At 36.3% G+C, this 18,456-nt stretch overlaps 1 protein-coding gene across 1 annotated transcript in view; it reads left to right on the top strand.

Moving 5' to 3' along the window:
* The first annotated feature begins 1,124 nt into the window (after positions 1-1,124).
* The window catches only part of LOC108116765, a 66,247-nt gene continuing 48,915 nt past the window's right edge, over positions 1,125-18,456 (top strand). Inside the window, exons 1-2 of the mRNA XM_017228795.2 lie at positions 1,125-1,354; positions 1,423-1,601. Of these exons, the coding sequence (XP_017084284.2) occupies positions 1,596-1,601 (6 nt within the window). The 5' untranslated portion in view covers positions 1,125-1,354; positions 1,423-1,595. The remainder of the gene's footprint in view (positions 1,355-1,422; positions 1,602-18,456) is intronic.

The following is an 18,456-nucleotide window of genomic DNA, read 5'->3' on the forward strand; positions in this document are numbered from 1 at the left end:
AATCAAAGACCACGGCTATCTTGACCATCTCTTTTGATTTCCTTTGCTCCCATGCGGGCCTGCACCGATAGGGGGCGTACTTTTACATAAGCCAAAGGCCGAAGCAGAAATTAAAAGCCCTAAAAAGCCAAATACCCACTTTTGAGACCCCGTTTTTCGATTCACTATCAACACAATCAAATTGGACAATCTTTACGGGGTGTTAACGCTTCGTAACTTTGCAATTACAAACCGAAGAAAAGTCTTTCGTGGGCCTTCGATGCGGGCACCTGTAGTTTAACTGCTCTCCGCATAACCGAAATTAAATGATATAATTACTCTCTCGCACTGTTCCAACGACCGCTATCTAGCTTTGTTTTCGCCTCCCCATCTCGGGTTTATTTTTTCTGTCTTGCTTCAAGAACTTTTTCGGACGCGTGTCTTGATTTTATTTTATTTCACTTTATCCCTTTTTTTCGTTAGTTCTTTTCTCCTTTGTCATGGCTTACTTACACTGTTGGCTTGACTGATTTTTTTTGGGTTGAGAAAATTCCAGGAAGTCCAGAATAATTTTGGGCACAAGACAAGCTTTTTATGGCACTCACGTAAAAAATACATTCTTAACTCGTTAATTAAATGATATGCGTTCACCCAATGACTTCAATTTTAAATGACAAATAAAGCAGTTTCAGCTGCACTTCGTCTTTTTTACAACCTCTTCGTTCTAAGCGTGAAAACAACTGAGAGCCGAGAAGCAAGCGAAGATCTTCAGAGAGCATTAACTGTAATCCTTGCTATTGCGCCTGCGCATTCAAATTGTATATCAATGTGTAGGTGCATGGATGTGCAAATTTCAATTAACTGTATAGGTATGTGGTTACCCACTAATTTGCAATATATATAGGATTATATGTTGTAAAAACAATCTACGTAAGAGTAGTAGAATAATCAACAAATTCTAATAAACTTGAAATATAAAAACAAAATTTACCCCTTATATATGTAAATATATGTATGTAATATAATAACATATATTTTTAAAATGTAAAATAAAACAAGCATGAAACTAAAGAATTTGATCTAATATTAACTTTTATCTAAAATAATTTAAATTCTATGATAAAGATATATTTAAACATCATACCCTATTATTCTACGAGTAATGGGTGTACAAATGAGAGAGAAGAAGCAAAGGAAAGATCCGTTATCCTCTCTCACGGACTTGCGTCATGAAATTAGCTTCCAGTCATTCATTGATTTGGCAAAGCAGAAGTCATACTCAGAGGGTTGCTGTACTTAATCAGATTCAATTGCTGTCAGGCCTTGTAAATAGTGTCAAAAATAGGTCAATTACAACATACAAAGTGATGGGCAGGTCAGTGTTTTGATTTTGTTCATTTTATATAAATTATATGGTCAATTTCGCTGTTTTTTATGCAAAAGTGCTAGTGGTGCTCCGCGGGACAACATACATATACATACATGCATACATGTGTATGGGCATTTGTATGGAGGTGGATGGAGGAGAATGAAAGGATGCACGCAGAAAAAAGAAATACGACTTGGAAATCAGAAGTTATCATTAATCAACACACAAAACTTTAGGAAATAGGAAAATGAAGGTAAGTGGCTTCAAAATATACATATGTATACTTTTTCTATTTGCCATTTTGATAAAATCAAAGGAATATTATTTGAGGAAAATAATAATATTTGAAAAGAAGTAAACCTTATTTTGCGAAGTGTATTACTAGAAAAGGCAGGCAAATAACAGTTTAGAAGGAGCGTTGCCAGTATGAAATATTAAGTGCCCAAAATGGCTTCCATAAAGAGGAAAGAAAAAGTGAAAGAGGATAAGCAAAAAGATCTTTGTAAAACAAATACACATACATACATACATATGTACGTATGTATATGTAATTTGAACGGTCTGGGGACATTTCATTCAGTATAACAGTTTTCATACTTAATCCGTTAATATATAAAAAGCTTATAACAGAAATTCCCGAATTAGTATGATTCATTGCCACCCTTTCTCCCGTTCGCAAAATTCAGCATAAAATTTCTATTTATATTAAAAATGATAAAGTGAAAGTGCAGCGGTCAGTCACTCGATCGGGCCAACAGAAGGCGAAATCAATTACTTGTCAATAATAATAAGTAAATGCGAACATTTATTTGTTTATTTACCCCGCCCAGGCCAAGGCGACACTCGACACTCGAACCCATCTCGTCGATACCCATATTTATCGAATCATTACACATTATTTACCCAGCACTTGTGCTTGTTTTTTGAGAGTGTTCGTTGTCGCGGCTGTTGCATTGTATAATAAACAACAATAATAATTATAATTTCCCTCTAATGACACTGTATAATGTGTAAATAATTGTTGGGCAAAACAGGCAGCTAAAATACAATAAATAAGCGCGGGCAAAAAGCGATTTGGCAATGATGATGAGTTTGGACCGAAGTGCAAAAGCAAGCACACCTTTGGTAACGAAATTTACAAAAAAAAATGAAGCAATTAACTATGAAAATAGAAAATTTAATTGAAAATAATTGTTTTAAATGATAACAATTTATGACAAATTTCTATCTATTTCTATTTGATTTGTATTTTGTTTATAAAAATAGTTTTTAAAAAAATGTACCCTAAGATTGACTTGCAAATTCGTTTTAGCTCGTGCTGCTGGCTCATCAACTATATTTAGTCTGACATTTATCTCAATTATAATGCTTTCGCTACTCAATTCGAAATGCTAATGCCAGTGTGAGATCATTAAGAATCCCCGATAACTCACTGCCTACTGCCAACTGCCAACTGCCAACCCTTTTTTTTTTTTAGTTTTTAACTTGGCTAAAACTCGTTTGTGGCAATCGATTTAGCTATTCCCATCGATTTGTTGCCTCCTTCGATGTGCGCCCATGTCTATATGTTACATCATGTCGTATATATTATGGGCAAAACCATAAAGAAAGAGTTGCTAGAAAAAAAAAGAAGTAAGATGAAAAAAAAAAGAGGCGAAACGAAACCTAATCAACATGTGAACATTGAGCCAGAGGAGGGCTGCTTTTTACTAGGGTTTGGCTTTTGCTTCCTGATTGCGTCTCAGGGGCCCCTGACAGGTGCTGATTAACCCACAACTTGCCGCAACTCTTGCCGCAGTTGCAACTTTGCACACGCCTGCTCTTTCTCCAGCAATTTAAATGCCAAAAAAAAGAAACATTTCTTTTATTTGGTTTTTCTGCTGCTTTTTTGCACACCACTTGGGCTGCATTTTGTCATTCTGCGGGTGCGTGTGCCATAAATAACTCGGGAATTGGTCTCGCTCGCAGTCTCCGGCATCTCTTGCCATCTTATGTAAGTTTCGGCGGCGTCCAAAAAGCCATAAATACAAAAAAAAGAAGCGAAAGACTTAAGACGCGAACTTTTTTGCTTTCCTGGTTTCTTTTCTGAGATTCGTGTTGATGCTTTTTTTGTGGAACATTGTTTGGGGCCTAAAGTGGGCATAACGCTTTGGTGGAGGGCTTAGAACTATCTAGATAATGGGGTGATAGCTTGGCTAAAAATATTTTATAATCTTAAATACATATTCGTAGAGTTTTTAAGTACTTTTTTGTATTAAAAACTTTAAGATTTTTGATATGTTTTCATAGCAGCTTGTACCTGTAAGCTTTTATTGCATATTTTCCTTATTAATTTTATGTTTTCCCTAAGCTTTTCTTTAAGTTTGCTATATAAGATACCCTAAGAAACCTGTTTTCCCCCACAAGAGTATGCAATTCTTCGACTTCTCAGGCTCCGTGTCTTCTTGTAACTGTTGTTGTGCGCTGCTTCTACCCATTTCCTATTAATTTATGTTAATTATTTTTAAAAGAAAAAGCCACACCATGCCCCCTGCTCTCCCCGCCCTTCTGGAGGGTTTTGGGTTGCTGGGTTGCTCTCTGCCTGGCCTGCTTGCTCTTTTCCCTTTGTCTTGCCTCGTCTTTTTTCTCAGATGGGCACACACAAGTTCACTGACTTGTTGACAATGAATTGACAAAAGCCTGGCCCGGAGCAGCACCCCTTTCTTCCCCCCTTTTCCCCCATGATTTTCTTTCTTTTTTTTTTTTTTGTCGAGCGGCGACAGAAGATAGCGGTGTTGAGAAAGAGTTTCGAGACGAGGAAGTGGCAGTGGGAAGAGGCCATCACAATGGAGATGATACCACAGAATGTTGGCCATAAGTACATTACACATTACACACATGGCTAACAGGTGTGTGTGTGTGTGTGTGTGTGTGAGTGTGGTGGCAAGAACACTTGGCAGAGGTGAAAGAAATCGCAGCCAGAGGGTCAAGCCAGCAGTTTCGATCAAAGGGGTACAAAAAGGAAAGTTCTTTCTAGTAAATCTCTAGGCCTTGGCTTGGTTTTGCAATCTTAGGGGTTACTTTTGGGTTAATATTATGAAGAAAAATAGTTTTTAGAGCGATGAAAGGAGTTTCCATGTTCTTTTCCAACTTAAAAACCAAACTTAAACTTCTTCAAACGACCCTCGCACTTGTCTTTCCTGCTTCCCAAAGAAGCCGAAAATTAAGACGCGTTACAGGCAGAAGAATCGAAAGAATCTTTTGCGCAGATTCTTTAAGCGTAAAACTGTGCCTGCGGCGTGGCAGCCACAAATTAAAAGCGTATTTTTAATTTCTTATATTTAATTTTTTTTGCTGAGAAATTGATGCCCGATAATGGCTATGATGATGATGATGATGATGATGGTTAGAGAGGGCTGATGTCATGGCAGGATTTTAAGCCGGTTTTCAATTTGCTTCTTGTCGGGGTAATTAAAAAATCGCAATCGGATGCGGGGAACCAGCACAAAAACCACCAAAGCCAAATTGAGGTTAGCGTTTTAAAAATAAAATCACATTATAATGCATACATATAGAACTTAATTTCATTTCTGATTATTACTTGTGGAAAGTTTATCAAAAAGAAAGAAAAAACCAAATTCTGTTTATCACGAAATGACGAGGGAATTCGCGCTTGGGAAAAAATCAAATAATTAGCCTCGTTTTCAACTTTAAACCAAAATAAATTTTATTCATATTTAAGAATCCCTCCAATTTGCTTTTGAATGTCGTAACATTTTGTCAAGTCTTTAAGCGTGTCTCATTAATTATTTCCATAATTTTAAGCCTCGTTTTTGTCTTGCTTTTTGGCCCGACAAACTGTAAAGTGCCAAAAGTTGCTGGCCATTTCCGCTAAAGAGCCAAGAACTTTGGCCCAACACCTGCCTGTACAAAAAGTTAAGTAGTAGTGGGTGATTTTTCACCCATGCTTGGCTGCAGATATATAAATCGTATATATATATATATATAAACCTATTTTAAAGCTGTTGCCCTCAATTGAAAGGCTAGCCGAGTACTCGAAATGACTTCATTTGCACGACTTTTGTTGCTTATTTATTTATTTATTTATTTCTTGTTATTTTTCTTTGTTTTGCTTATTGGCTGGCCCGCAAATCAAGGTTAATAGCTGACGTCTGGCCGCGCTTTTTCCCCTCTCTTTCTGCATATCTGTATATATATATCTTTACCATATAGCATTTCTGAGGTGCGTGCGCCTGCGTCTGAGCAGCACACCTTTCCAATCAGCCGGCCCGTCAATCAATCAGTCCACAAATTTGTTGTCATGCACGCAATTTGCATAGGCCAAGCTAACTGTAATTGTCTATACTGTAGAGGCTATAGTAGTAACTGGCCCACAGCTTGACTAAACCTGGCCTGAACCCAAGTTAACTTCAAGAAACACAAAAAGAGCCAACGATTGGTAACGGCCACGAACCGTTTGCCTCGCCCACGGTTCAAATTTCGAACGTTTTTTGAGTTTTTTTTTGGTCAGCGGCAATAGCAAACCATATTGTCACTTCGACATGTTCACTGAGCTTCATTAAATGGGCGTTGCAAGTCTTAAACTACTCCAAAAAGGCAGCTATAAGAGGTTGAGGAAGTCAAACTTGAGTTATAAACAGATTTGGTAAGGAATTAAGAGCTTTAAAGGGGTTCAAAATCAGTAGTTCTTCGTTTTATGAGATAGTTTCCTTGATTCTTATAGCTTAATGAGTGTAAGTTAAGTAAAAACTAAACTAACATCGTAATTAATATGAAATTCAACAGCTAATGAACCTCCCTGGCCACCAAATTGTCTCAAATTGAAATCTCTTTCATAGCCATTAAGTCGCCTGAAAGGTAAGCTTACCTCTTTCCCTATGACTAAACCCGCTAATGAAGTCCAATTTATTAAGCAAATTTAACGACAAGTGTCTCTCGTACTCCCCGTACATAGTTAATCAGTTAAGCGAGAAGAGCAGGTAAAAACCCGCCAAGAGAATCCCAGTTTGTGTGTCACCACAAGCCACCTTAGCTTAGCTTTCCTCTCATGTCTGCCCAATTATTTGTATTTCTTTTTCATTCAATTGCATTTTAACCTTCAGCATTTCTCAATGGATCTGCGAATGTGTTGTTGGGCCAAAAAAAAAAGTGAAGAAGAAAAAACTGCAAATAAAAAGTGTCGGTGGATGGCATGGCATGGCATGGCATAGCGTTTTTTGATTGACATTGGTAAGGTTGTTTTTTTTTTTCAGCTTGGCTGGTTGGCTGACAATATTTGGTAGCCTCCTCAACCTCCTCAGCCATGGGAGTCTTTGGTTTGGTGAAAGTTGTTGCCTGTCAACTTAAACATTTGAATGTTTAATTGTTAATTGTATTTCGTTTGCATTTCGCTGGCTCAGTCTCTGACCTTTGTGGCCAAACGTCCTTCAGTTTTCAGTTTCAGATTCGAAAAACAACAACAACAAAAACAGCAAAACAGGTGAACCAGTGGCATGGCCACTACCACAGGTTCGCCTTTCTCCTCTCGCGCGCCATCTCTGCATTTTGGCCAAGTGTTCGATGGTCTTTTGTTGCCGTTTTTGGCATGATTATGCGAACATGCGAAATCGACTCGACTTTCATTGATCTCCCCCTTAGCCAGCAGCTACAAAAAATATGTGAAAAACCAACAAACGTGCTCGAAAAATAAAGAAAAACCTGATAGCCAAAAAGAAAAAATCAAAAATAATGCTTATCCATCGAGACAATTTCACTTTTCATTGTCTTGTCAACAGGGTTTTTCCTTCTGCGGGGGCCTTTGTCTTGTTTTTGGGTCCTGCTGATTGGGTTTAGCCTGTGTCTAGGATCGGGTATGGGCCTTGTAAGGCAAACTACTTTCGAAATCAAAAGGGGCTCCATGGGGTTTTAATGGGGAATTTATATACAGAAATGATTGTTTGTAGGTAAAAAGTGGGTTTTAGTTTGATTTAATTGATTTAACTACTGAGATCCTAACTGGTTTTAAATCAGATTTTAAATATATTTTCTAAGTAATAGAAAAGGTAGATAAAGCCTGTAATTTATCTTGATTTTATTGACTTAACTTCTGCTTTTCTAGTCGAATTTTAAACAGGGCTTTTAGAAATCTGAAAATGTTTACTTTAAGGTCTAAAAAACTGACAAAAACTATTTTCTACTTTGATTTTATTAACCTCACGTCTGAGATTCTAGTTGGCTTTTAATCAGAGCTTTCAAAATATGTTAAATTTATATATTAAAGAAAATGATTGGTAGACTAAAACTATTATTTATTTTCATTTTATTGAGTTAACTTCTGAGATTCTATTTTTGATTTCAATAAGGACTGTCAAAAGATCTAAAATCTATACCCCAGATCATAATTTATGGCTAAAAACTGTTACTACTAATCTTGATTTCAATAGATTTACTTCTGTTTTTCCAGTTGGTTATTAAGTCAGGTTTTTAAAAGATGTTAGATATGTAGATATTCCAAATAATGATTTGTAGATAAAAGCTTTTATTTATATTGATTTTTTAAATTTAAACCCACAAACCCAGTTCCAATTTAAGCAGTGCTTTAAAAACTCTTCAAATACATTCTGTATTCCCTAAAAAAACTGATAAAAACTACCTACAACTTCGATTTAATAGATTTAACTTATAAGATTCTGGTTGGACTTCAATCAGGACTTTTAAGAGATCTAAAATATATAGTCTAGATGATGATTTGTAGATAAAAATGATTATTAATTCTGATTTTATTGAGCGAAGTTTGGAGATCTAAGTTGGGTGTTTAATCCAAATTATTAAATCTTTATTTCACTGATTTAACATCTGCAATGCCAGAGGGATCTCAATCAGAGCTTTCAATAATCGTAAAATATATACCATAAGCTTTAAAAAACTGATAAAAACTAGTTTCTACTTTCGAGATTCTAGTTAGATGTTAATCAGGTCTTTCAAAAGATATAAAATGTTTATTCCAACTCATGATTTATGGCTAAAAAGGCTTAAGTATCTTAACTTTGCTGAACTAAGCTTCTGCAAACTTTAATCAGGACTCTCAAAAATCTTAAAATTTATAATCTAAATATAGATTTATGGATAAAAACGGTTACTTATTACTTTACTTTACTGAATTAACTTCTGCAGACCCAGTTTGACTTTAATCAGGGCTTTCAGAAATCTTAAAATATATACGAAACTGCCTAAAAACGGAGATAAACTACCTTCAACCTTGATATAGTAGATGTACCTTCTGAAATCCTAATTGAATTGGAATCGGGGCTTTCAAGAAGCTAAATTTATATTCCAAATAATTATTTATGGGTTATATGTGGGTTATATTATAAATCTTGATTCTATCCACTTAACTTCTTATATCCTTGTTGGATTTTTAATCCAGAAAATAAAACTGCTATTTATTTTAACTTTGCTGATTTAACTTCTGCAAACATTAGTCAGGACATTCAAAAGATCTAAAATAAAGATTCCAAAACTAGATTTATGGATAAATGAGGTTACTTATCTTGACTTTACTGTTTTAATTTCTGCAATGTCAGAGGGATCTCAATCAGAACTTTCAAAAATCTTAAAATATACACTAAACTGTCTAAAAAAACAGATATAAACTACCTTCCACTTTGATTTCATTGACTTTAAACTTCTTAATTTATTAGTTAGTCTTTCTCCGCCATTAATAGATTTACCTTCAATTCACGAACTCAAACTAAGTGATTGATATAGCAATAAACTTTAAAAAAAAAGGTGAAATATAACACAACAACTTTAGACATTCAAATGCAAAGTGCATTGTCTTGTTTTCTTGATTTTCTTTTTGTATTTTATAAATTATTATTATGCATTATTATGCCTTTTCCTCCGCGGCTGCCGAACTGAACCGCGATATGTCAGCATGTGGCTATGTCTTTTAATATTCACTTAGTGGAAATTTGTGTGTTGCTGCGGCTTTTTGGTTCATTAACATTTTAGCTTTCTACTGGCGGCAAATTAACGTCCAAAATATTTGTACATGACTTCGAATGCCTGGCCTGGCTTTTGTTCAAGAAAATGCTGTCCCTCTGTCTGGTCTGTCGTTTTAGCTTTTGTCAAATGCATTTTGTGGGAAAGTCAGTCCGACTGACTGCAGTAGAAAAAGAAAAGCATTCGAGACGACATGACAATGCCACAATTTATGTAAAATGCATCTAAATATTTGTAGTTTCCCTTTGTTTTTTTATTAAATGAACTTTAAGTTATGTTCCCGCAAAAAATAGGAAATGAAAAAAGATTGCATAACCTTTAGATAAAGGAAAATTGTATAAATGAAGTATCAAATGGTTTTCGAAGTGAAAAATATTTGAAATATGCAAAGCAAAGTTGTAACTTTGTAAGGAGACAAATGCCAGAAGACAATCACTCAAATGGCACTCCAAAAAATGTCATAACAAGCCCACAAAAGGCTAAGTAACAAAAAACAAAGCAACAAAAGGCTAAAAAACTAAAAAAACAAAGAAACAAAAAATAGAAAACCAAATGACAGGCAAAACAAATAAAACAAAATTGCAATTGAAATGCCACAGCTAAATGGCAGCGACATAAAAGTCTAGAAAAACAACCAAGAAGAGATGATCTCAGCGCTCAGAAATGACATTTTGAATACCCTTTCGAAGAGGTTAATAAGTATGAGCTGTTAGATTATGATAGTTTAAAGGGTTTTCTATGTTTTTAAAGATTTTTTTTAAATTAAAAATAATATTAATTGAAGAAAAGGAAAAGAAAATTGCTAATTTCGGAAACTAAAACTAATTTAACACAACTTAAAGTTCCCTTTCATTTATTTCCTCACATATTTTCACATTTTTACATCAATAACCATCTATCTTAGCCAAAATTAGCATCTCTTGACTTTAAAAATCTGCCAAAAAAAACCTGCAAAAGTCTTATTTATGAGAATTAGTTAACACCTCCTCTTAACCCCTTGACAAAATTACTTCAAAAATCACTCAGAAAACCCAGAAACCCAGCAAATTCTTGGCAAACCTCAGACGGCTTGGCTGCTGTGACCCACAAAAGAAAAGCCAAAAAAAACAAATAGGAAAAACAAGAAAAACCAAAATGTGTCTTTTGGTTTTTGGGATTTTTTTTTTAGATTTTTGTTTTCTGGTTTTGCTGGGGATAATTGCGGCATTTTAAAAGCGCTTGGCTTGCATTGTTTTCCAAGCTGGTGGTGGATTATGCAATTGCAGGCCGCTTCCCCCGCTCCTGCCCAGCCTCTTCCATCCCCCCGCGAGACCAACAAGCTGGCGGTGGCAAACATGGAAAAACAGTTATCTGTGAAATTGCATCGACAAACGTGATGAACGTTACCCCAATACACATTTTGAGGCTTGCGAGTCGCAAATGGCGAACGTAGCTCTGCACTGTGAGAAAAATCTGGATAGTTTTCTGGATAGTTTTGAAGTTTCTTTGAGATGAAAAGTTTATAGTTTACACTTTACTTTAGCTGTAAAGTTTATTGGAACTTCAACTTCTTCCCCCCAAGTTACCCCTCATTTTCTTTCTCTGCCTGAAAACGACGACCGTGTCTCCTCGTATTTGGCACAGGCCGGCAGACTCTTGGCTCTTCCGACTCGAGTGCGCTTGGCTGCCTAATTCTCATGTCATGTCTCAGACAATGCCCACAAGTAAGTCCCCCCTCCTGTGCAGCAGCATCATCTCCATCTTCATCCTCGATCTCTAATTCCAACTGCCACAGTAAGCGGCAAGCTGCATGCTGCAAGCTGCTAGCTGCTAGCTGCTAGCTGCAAACTCTAAAACGGCAGCCTCCTATTGTCGTGGTGGTTGTCGTTTTTCGTGGGATGTTGCGGGAAGATGCGCTCCAGCGCAAAGTGCATAGTGTACACTGTGCTCGGCACTTTTACCTGCCCATTTCCCGCTGGCGAAACACACCCACAATCTGCTGAAGAAGTGGTAGTAGGGTCTGGCCCCTTAAGATTCCCGCTGCCTAGCTTTTCCGGACAATAAGCCATGTCCACACAGATGACACAGTCTCTCACACTGATGAGGAGTTAGTGCCAACTACTAAGCGAAGGCAGTTTGAGAAGTTGTACAGAGGGTTAAAGGGTCTTCTAAAGATTAATCTTAGTTAGTTTTTGGGGTGACAGTTGTGGCTTTTCTTGGTTTCCCTTAAAAATGCTTCTTAAAGAAGAAGTTTTAAAGATTTTAAATATACATTTTTAAGCTTAACTCTCATTAAAGCCAACAGCTTGGCCACATAAGGCCACTATTATTTTGAATTAATGGTCTAAGAACAGGAAGCTTTGCGTTAATTAATACTTTCCTAATGATGCCATTCGAGAGGCGAGATATGCTTAAGCTCAAGCTCGTTGGCTGAGTTAATTATGGCTTAGCAAATGCAGTCGTTTAATTGCAGATGCAAAAGTAGATATTTTTTAATTTAAATTAATGAAAGTTTTATGGAAAGTTTAAAAAAAAAGTTTTTAAAAATATTTACAAATATGTTGTTAAATTTGTTAAAGTAACTAGAATTTAATTTAAGAACCAAATCAAAGAGTTTTCTGCTGATTTATGAACTTTTAGAATTTCTATTAATTTTTTTTTAGAATTTTCAAAATCTTTAAGCCAGCCGCCTGCCTTTAGAGCAAAACTTTAATGGCTCCTCTCGAATGTGAGTTTGGGAATTTGTGTTAACATTAAAGTTGCCCCTTCTCGGGTAATTACATCTCTGGCAACAGCAACAGCAACAGCAGCAGCAGCAGCCGCAGCAGAAACTAACTAAGAGACAGACACACACTCGCGGCACACACACAAAATTCACAGTTGCAGTTTAATGGGCCTAATGAGCGGTTTGTTCTGTAACAACAGAAACAGCAACAACAACATCGGCGACAACAATGCGAGCAACTAATTCGCCCAAGTTGCTGCCGCTGCTGCTGCTGTGCCACATTTTTTCTCCCTCTCTTTACATCACCTGTGTCTTGGGGGCAAGTTCGTTTCCTAAGTCTTTTGTTTGGCTAGCCAAGGCGTGGGTAAAAAACTAAAACAACCTACAAATACACGAAATAAAACCCCAGAAAGATAAAATAAAACAAAACAAAACTCAGAAATCAACACGACCAAACTGATTTCTATTGCCCCGTGCCACGCCCCCTACTCATAGCCTTTTATTCATCAGCGAAACAAACAGAAAAAATTTGTTCATAGAAAAATTATTCGATTATGACATTGATTATGAAATCTGTAAGTGGGGGTGGGGCGGCAGGGTTTTGGGAAGTGAAATCTTTTACGAGTATCCATATCAAAGCGGTCTCCTCAACTATTGACCAAGTCACGCTTTCTTTGGGTTGATTTTATGGGTTGTTTTTTTCTACTCCCCTCCTCCCCTTTTTGGCTGGGTTTTTCTTTTATTGGTCACCTTTTTAAGTTTATTTTTGCACTAATTAAAAGGCAAGTGCTAATTTGATTTAGGCAGAGATTGGTCAAGGGTGGACACTAATTTGGGTTGCCTAAGACTTGGGAAAGGAGGAGATGGGTTGTAAGCGAAAGGGGGGGTAAGGTATGTGGCGGTTTGGGGTTTTTGAGTGAGGAGTGGAGTTGGTAAAGCAGATATAGTAAAAGTGTGTAATATGATTAATAAGAAGCTTAAAATGCTATTCTAGATTGGAGTTATCTGTTATATTCTGTTATACTCTGTTATAATCTGTTATATTCTGTTATACTCTGTTATATTCTGTTCTAATCTGCTATACTCTGTTATAATCTGTTATAATCTATTATAATCTGTTATACTCTGTTATATTCTGTTCTATACTCTGTTATATTCTGTTCTAATCTTTTATACCCTGTTATAATCTGTTATAATTCTGTTATATTCTGTTCTAATCTGTTATACTCTATTATATTCTGTTCTAATCTGTTATATTCTGTTATAATCTGTTATATTCTTGCAAAATTTTCAAAAATTTAATACTAAAAAGAAACCAAAACTCAAATCACCAAATAAAGTTTATAAATTTCAGGGACTTCCTTTAAGGAAAAGGAAGTTTTGAGTATTCAAAATTCAATTTCAATTTTAAACCAAAAACCCATAAGGAAGTCTCTGCTAAATATTTTTCAAACAAAAGTCTTAGTTTGACAGCCTAAAGAAAGTTAAAAAAACGTCGCCGTTTTAAGTTTTTTTTTAACAGAAAGTAAACTAGTTTTGGCCTGAGATTACAATCAGTGCAAAAATCAAGCAAAATACAAAAAGGAAAACCTTTTGCGGATGCAAAATGCAGGCTTTAAATTTGGTTTTTGGTGTTTCACTGAAAGAAAACTAAAGTTGAATATAAAGTAAAAGTTGAAGAAAAACAGCTAAAAGAAAGGCTTTGATAAGCAAGAAAAGAACTCTAAAAAATCTCAATTTCATAGAAGAAAATCCAATAATTTCCAAGCTTAAACCAAGTTTTTTCTCTCTCTACATTGGACTCTAAGGCTGCACTGACCAGACCCAGACTTTCGTTTCGAATTCGGCAATCGCATTTCAGTTTCTACTGGCCGTGTTGGCTGCCACATGGCTATCTCTACTACAAATTGATTTGGCTAGTACATGCGAGGTTCGTTAGTCGCGTTTTTATTGCTAAATGCAGCGGCGCGTTGATGGCCTGACATAAAGTTTGGGCGAAAAGTTCAAATGAAGGAAGCGATCCGCGTAGAGCTACAAATTAAGATAAAAACAAGAAACAAAGTTCGCTGCTTGATGATTACGTGGCTTTCGGAGGGAGGGGCCTGCGTTGCATCATCATCCTCGTCATTATAATCGAAGACCCACAAAAGACAATGGAGTACCCACCATCTGTCTATAGGGTCTCGACACCTCTCGTCGTCTCGTCACTTTTATTTGCAACCAAAGCAGCGAGAGAGAGAGAGGGGGGAGACAGGGGTTTGCTTACGCCCAACTGGGTAACGCTTGAATGGAGCCATGTGATAGCCATGAGCTTGCAACTGGAACCGACTGACTGACTGACTGAACGAGTGGACGCGAGTGTTGACTGGGCTTGGGGTTTCGCCTGACTACCTATGTACCTTACTCTACTCTACTACCATGTTACTTTACCACCTTTTACTCTACCAAGTTACCCACAACGATACTTATTTCGATGCTACGATACTCCGATACTACTTGTCGAGATTGCAATTAAGGTTTTGCTGCCTCGCTTGGCCGCATATCATATCATATCATATCCAGCTGTATGTAGGTATGCAGTTTATGAAGAGGGGAAGGAAATGATGTAGTGGTAGTCGAAGGATTGCTACCCTGGATTATGGTATTTGAGGGGGCTTAAAGGTATCTGTGAGGTTGTTACTAAAACTGCCTTCTTTCTTCTTTCCTTTAATCACAAAATTTATAGAGAAAGCAGGCGAGATGGGTTGAGATTTTAGTTTTTGAAGTCTAGATTCTGGATTCTTATTAAGAAAACTTATTTTAGAAGATAATTTACTACATTTTCTAGTATTTTCTTGGTATATACCAACATATTTTCCCTTTCCCTAAGAAAACTTAACCATTAGCATGGCTATTTTCCCAATAAGAGACCTTACTTGCCCCACCAAACAGCTGATGGCTATGGCAAAACGCTTCCTTATATCACCAGCGAAGCCTGTCTTAAGACAATACCCTCGACAAAAGCGCAATAAAAAAAAAAGGGGGAAGTGCTGGTAATGGTAATCGATACCCAAGTAGCAGGTACTACAGATATACCCTCTCATCGCTGCGTAATGCCATAATGCCATAAATGTCTGGCATTAGTCGCTGCATTCAACCGCAGACACATTTGCTTCGATTCCCGCCTCGAAGACCCTGTAAAGCCCCTTTTTCTTCTTCTTCTTCTTCTGTTTTTTTATAAATCCAGCGATTTGGATTCGAATTCGCATGATGCGTGTTGATTAAGTCGAATGGCGGTGTTATTATGTCACACTTTTGCTTTTACGCTTCCTGATGATCAGCTGAGAGGCATCATCCATTGGTTGGGTTAGGTAGGTGGAAAGATGTGGAAGATCGAAAGCCATTTGATTATTAATAATTGAGAAATAATCGCTCCCTAATCAGCTACTACTTTGGGGTGGGCTCACGAAGATCTCCAATTATTATGGCTGGGGGTTTCTATGGGTTCAGCAATGATTTTGGGGGTCTTTTTGTGGTTTCTTTCTTTGTAAACATGGAAAACTTCATGGGAAAGAAAAGTCTCAAAGCGAAAGTGGCCCATCAAATTATTGACTTTTAAATGGGTTTTGATAGGCTAGTAGTAGCACCTTCTTTTCAGGTTATTACGGGTGTTTAATATGATTAAAGCGAAGGCTTTTCTTGGAGAAAAGTGAATAGGAAATGGGAATTGTTGAGGAATTTTATAGTTTTTTGTGGAATTTTTCTTAATTAAGTTGTTAAGTTGTTAAGTTTTGCTGTCAAATTTACTAAATTTTAAACATAAATTCATAAAATATTTATGATTACTTTCCCTTAACAATACAAACTTTGGTTTTGCCTTGCAAAAATAATTGCCATTTCTTTCTTTTTAATTACTTGCAAAAGTTTTGCCACCTGAAAAATGATTAACGATTTCGTATGATTGGAAAGCCAACTACAAGGCACTTCTTCTTCTCTTACATAAATTTCATGATAAAAAATCATGAATTTTCCTGCAGAAATGCTTAAGTTTGATGAGTGATTTGTCAAGAGCTGATGGGGCGGGAGCAACTGCAATGCCAAGTGATTATCATTGTAATGCCAAGGCATTCGTTTCTGTCTGTCTGTCAACCCATTGGAGCTTCACTGTGTTGGCTATTTCTTCACTTATTCCGCTTATTTATCAAGCTTGTTTATATATTTTTTACATTTTTGATGTTTGTACTTAAAAAACAAAAAAAAAAAACTCAACGAGATCGAGAGCTGCTGCTGCTGCCTGACTGACCTTCGTGCAGAGTGGCTTTTCGGCTTTCGGCTTTCGGCTTTCGGCTTGACAAAAATCAACTCAATTTTGTGGCTGATTTTTGTGCACCCTTCGGAAGGCATTGAAAGGTTTCGCCTTGAAAATGCATTCGAAACGGGAAATGATTTTAATGCTGATGTTGTTGTTGTTGTTGTTGTTGTTGTGTTTATTTTGTCGTTATCCATAAACATTACTTTTCGGGTTTCTCTGGGAATTCTCTGAGGGGGAAGCCAAGGTTAAGCGTAAAAAAAACAAAAATCAACCTCAACTGGTTCTATAAATCATAATTATGACAGCTTCTCTATACTTAAATATCATAATTTCAGGCAAGTTAAAGTCAAGAAGGCAGGAAAATTGATTAATTTTGAGTAGCAAATAAAAGTTATTAATAAAAAATGAACCCTAAAATCCCCAAAAACCATTACCAGAGCAAGTTTTACTGCCAATAAAACCCTCAATTTAAGTTAACAAACATTGATTTAGCCATTCAGAGACCAAGCCATATCCCATTTGGCTATCAGTTTCCTATTTGTAGTAGATATTGTCCGCCGTCTGTTTGCCAGCCACTCGCAATTAGTTGGCACTTGTTATGGGAAACATATAAATAAATAATAAACACGAGAAAAAAGATGAAGAAAAAAAACGCTAATCACGTTTATTAAATCATAATGCCTGCTGCTGCTGCTGTTTGGCTCAAATTTTCCATAGATTTTTGTGTAGTTTTTGAATGGCGGAAGTAGGAAATCGTGTGGCATGAAAAGCGCCGCCGAAAAACAAATTTCAAATCTCGAACGCAGCGCAGAGCACATGACAATTATTAATGGTTTTCGAGAGAGTTAAGCCAATAATATAGAGCATGCCGAATGCAAAATCAAGTTGAAAAAAAAAATCAAGGAAAAAATAATATCAAAAGCGAATAAAAAATGCAAGAAATCAAGTCGATTCTGCGAGCCAACCGAGTCAGTGGGTCATTGGTAAAAAAGCCATTCGAATGAATGGCAAAGATCAAAGCATCAACAATAAGTCAAACTTTTCTGACACGCTCAAAGGCAAAAGAGTTAAAAACAAAAACAAAAAACAAAACAAACAAAATTTAACTTTTGAAGAGCTCAAAAGTCCATCAATATTCGAGGGTCAATTTGGTATGAAAAGAATAATTACAAAGGGCCAATTTGTTGTTTAAATTAAACCAAAAAAAAGGTTGAATTTTCAAGCAAATCAAACAAGAAAAGTTATTAGTTTTTCTGTTTTTTAGAAGATAGATAGAAGTTAAGATGGCTTCTTCTATGGCTGGAAAAATCAAGCTCACAAGGTCGTTCGTTCATGTGAAGTTTTCTCTTTGAGCTGATGATGAAAATTGAAAAATGAAGCTTGGCAAGCATAGGAGAGGGGAGTGATGAACTACATACGAATAACCACCCAATTGCATTTGGATTGTGGGATATTCTGGCATTAACTAGAGCAAAAGTCAGTCATTAAGTTGTTATTGTGGGAAAATTATTATGATGGCTTTGCTAGGGGGAAATAAGCAGAGAAGAAGGGGGAGCTGAGCCTGAGCTGGCTACTAAATGTGAAGGAAAAATCAGGCAGTTGAGGGGGGCAATGACGAGATAATGATTAAATTTATATTAATAGGGGGAAAATATGTAACTTCTACCACTAAATCAATCTTTATACGAGGTGTGTTCAAAAAGTAAGGTGACTCTTCAAATTTCGCGAATTTCAAATTTTTCGATTATCGATTTTTTTGTTTTGTTATATTGGTACACTCTTCCCTAACATCTGTACCAAGTTTCAATGGAACATCCTCTTTTGTTTGGTTGTGAGAGGCGTAAAGTTACAAGTTGTTTTGCGAGCTCGGCGATTTTTTGCTATCGAAAAATATGGATCAAAGGATTTGGATTTTTTGGCCAAAAACAACACCACAATAATGCCTCAGCCACCATATTCACCGGATTTGGCCCCATGTGACTTTTTCTTGTTCCCAAAACTGAAGATAATCGAAAAATTTGAAAAATTTGAAATTTAAAAAATTCACCTTACTTTTTGAACACACCTCGTATTAGTATTTTCTAGAAAGAATTTCAATTTTAAGCTAAATTTTAAGACTAGAAAGATAAA

This window comes from Drosophila eugracilis, unplaced genomic scaffold (genome assembly GCF_018153835.1).
Source record: "Drosophila eugracilis isolate 14026-0451.02 unplaced genomic scaffold, ASM1815383v1 contig_498, whole genome shotgun sequence".
Classification (NCBI taxonomy): Eukaryota; Metazoa; Arthropoda; class Insecta; order Diptera; family Drosophilidae; genus Drosophila; species Drosophila eugracilis.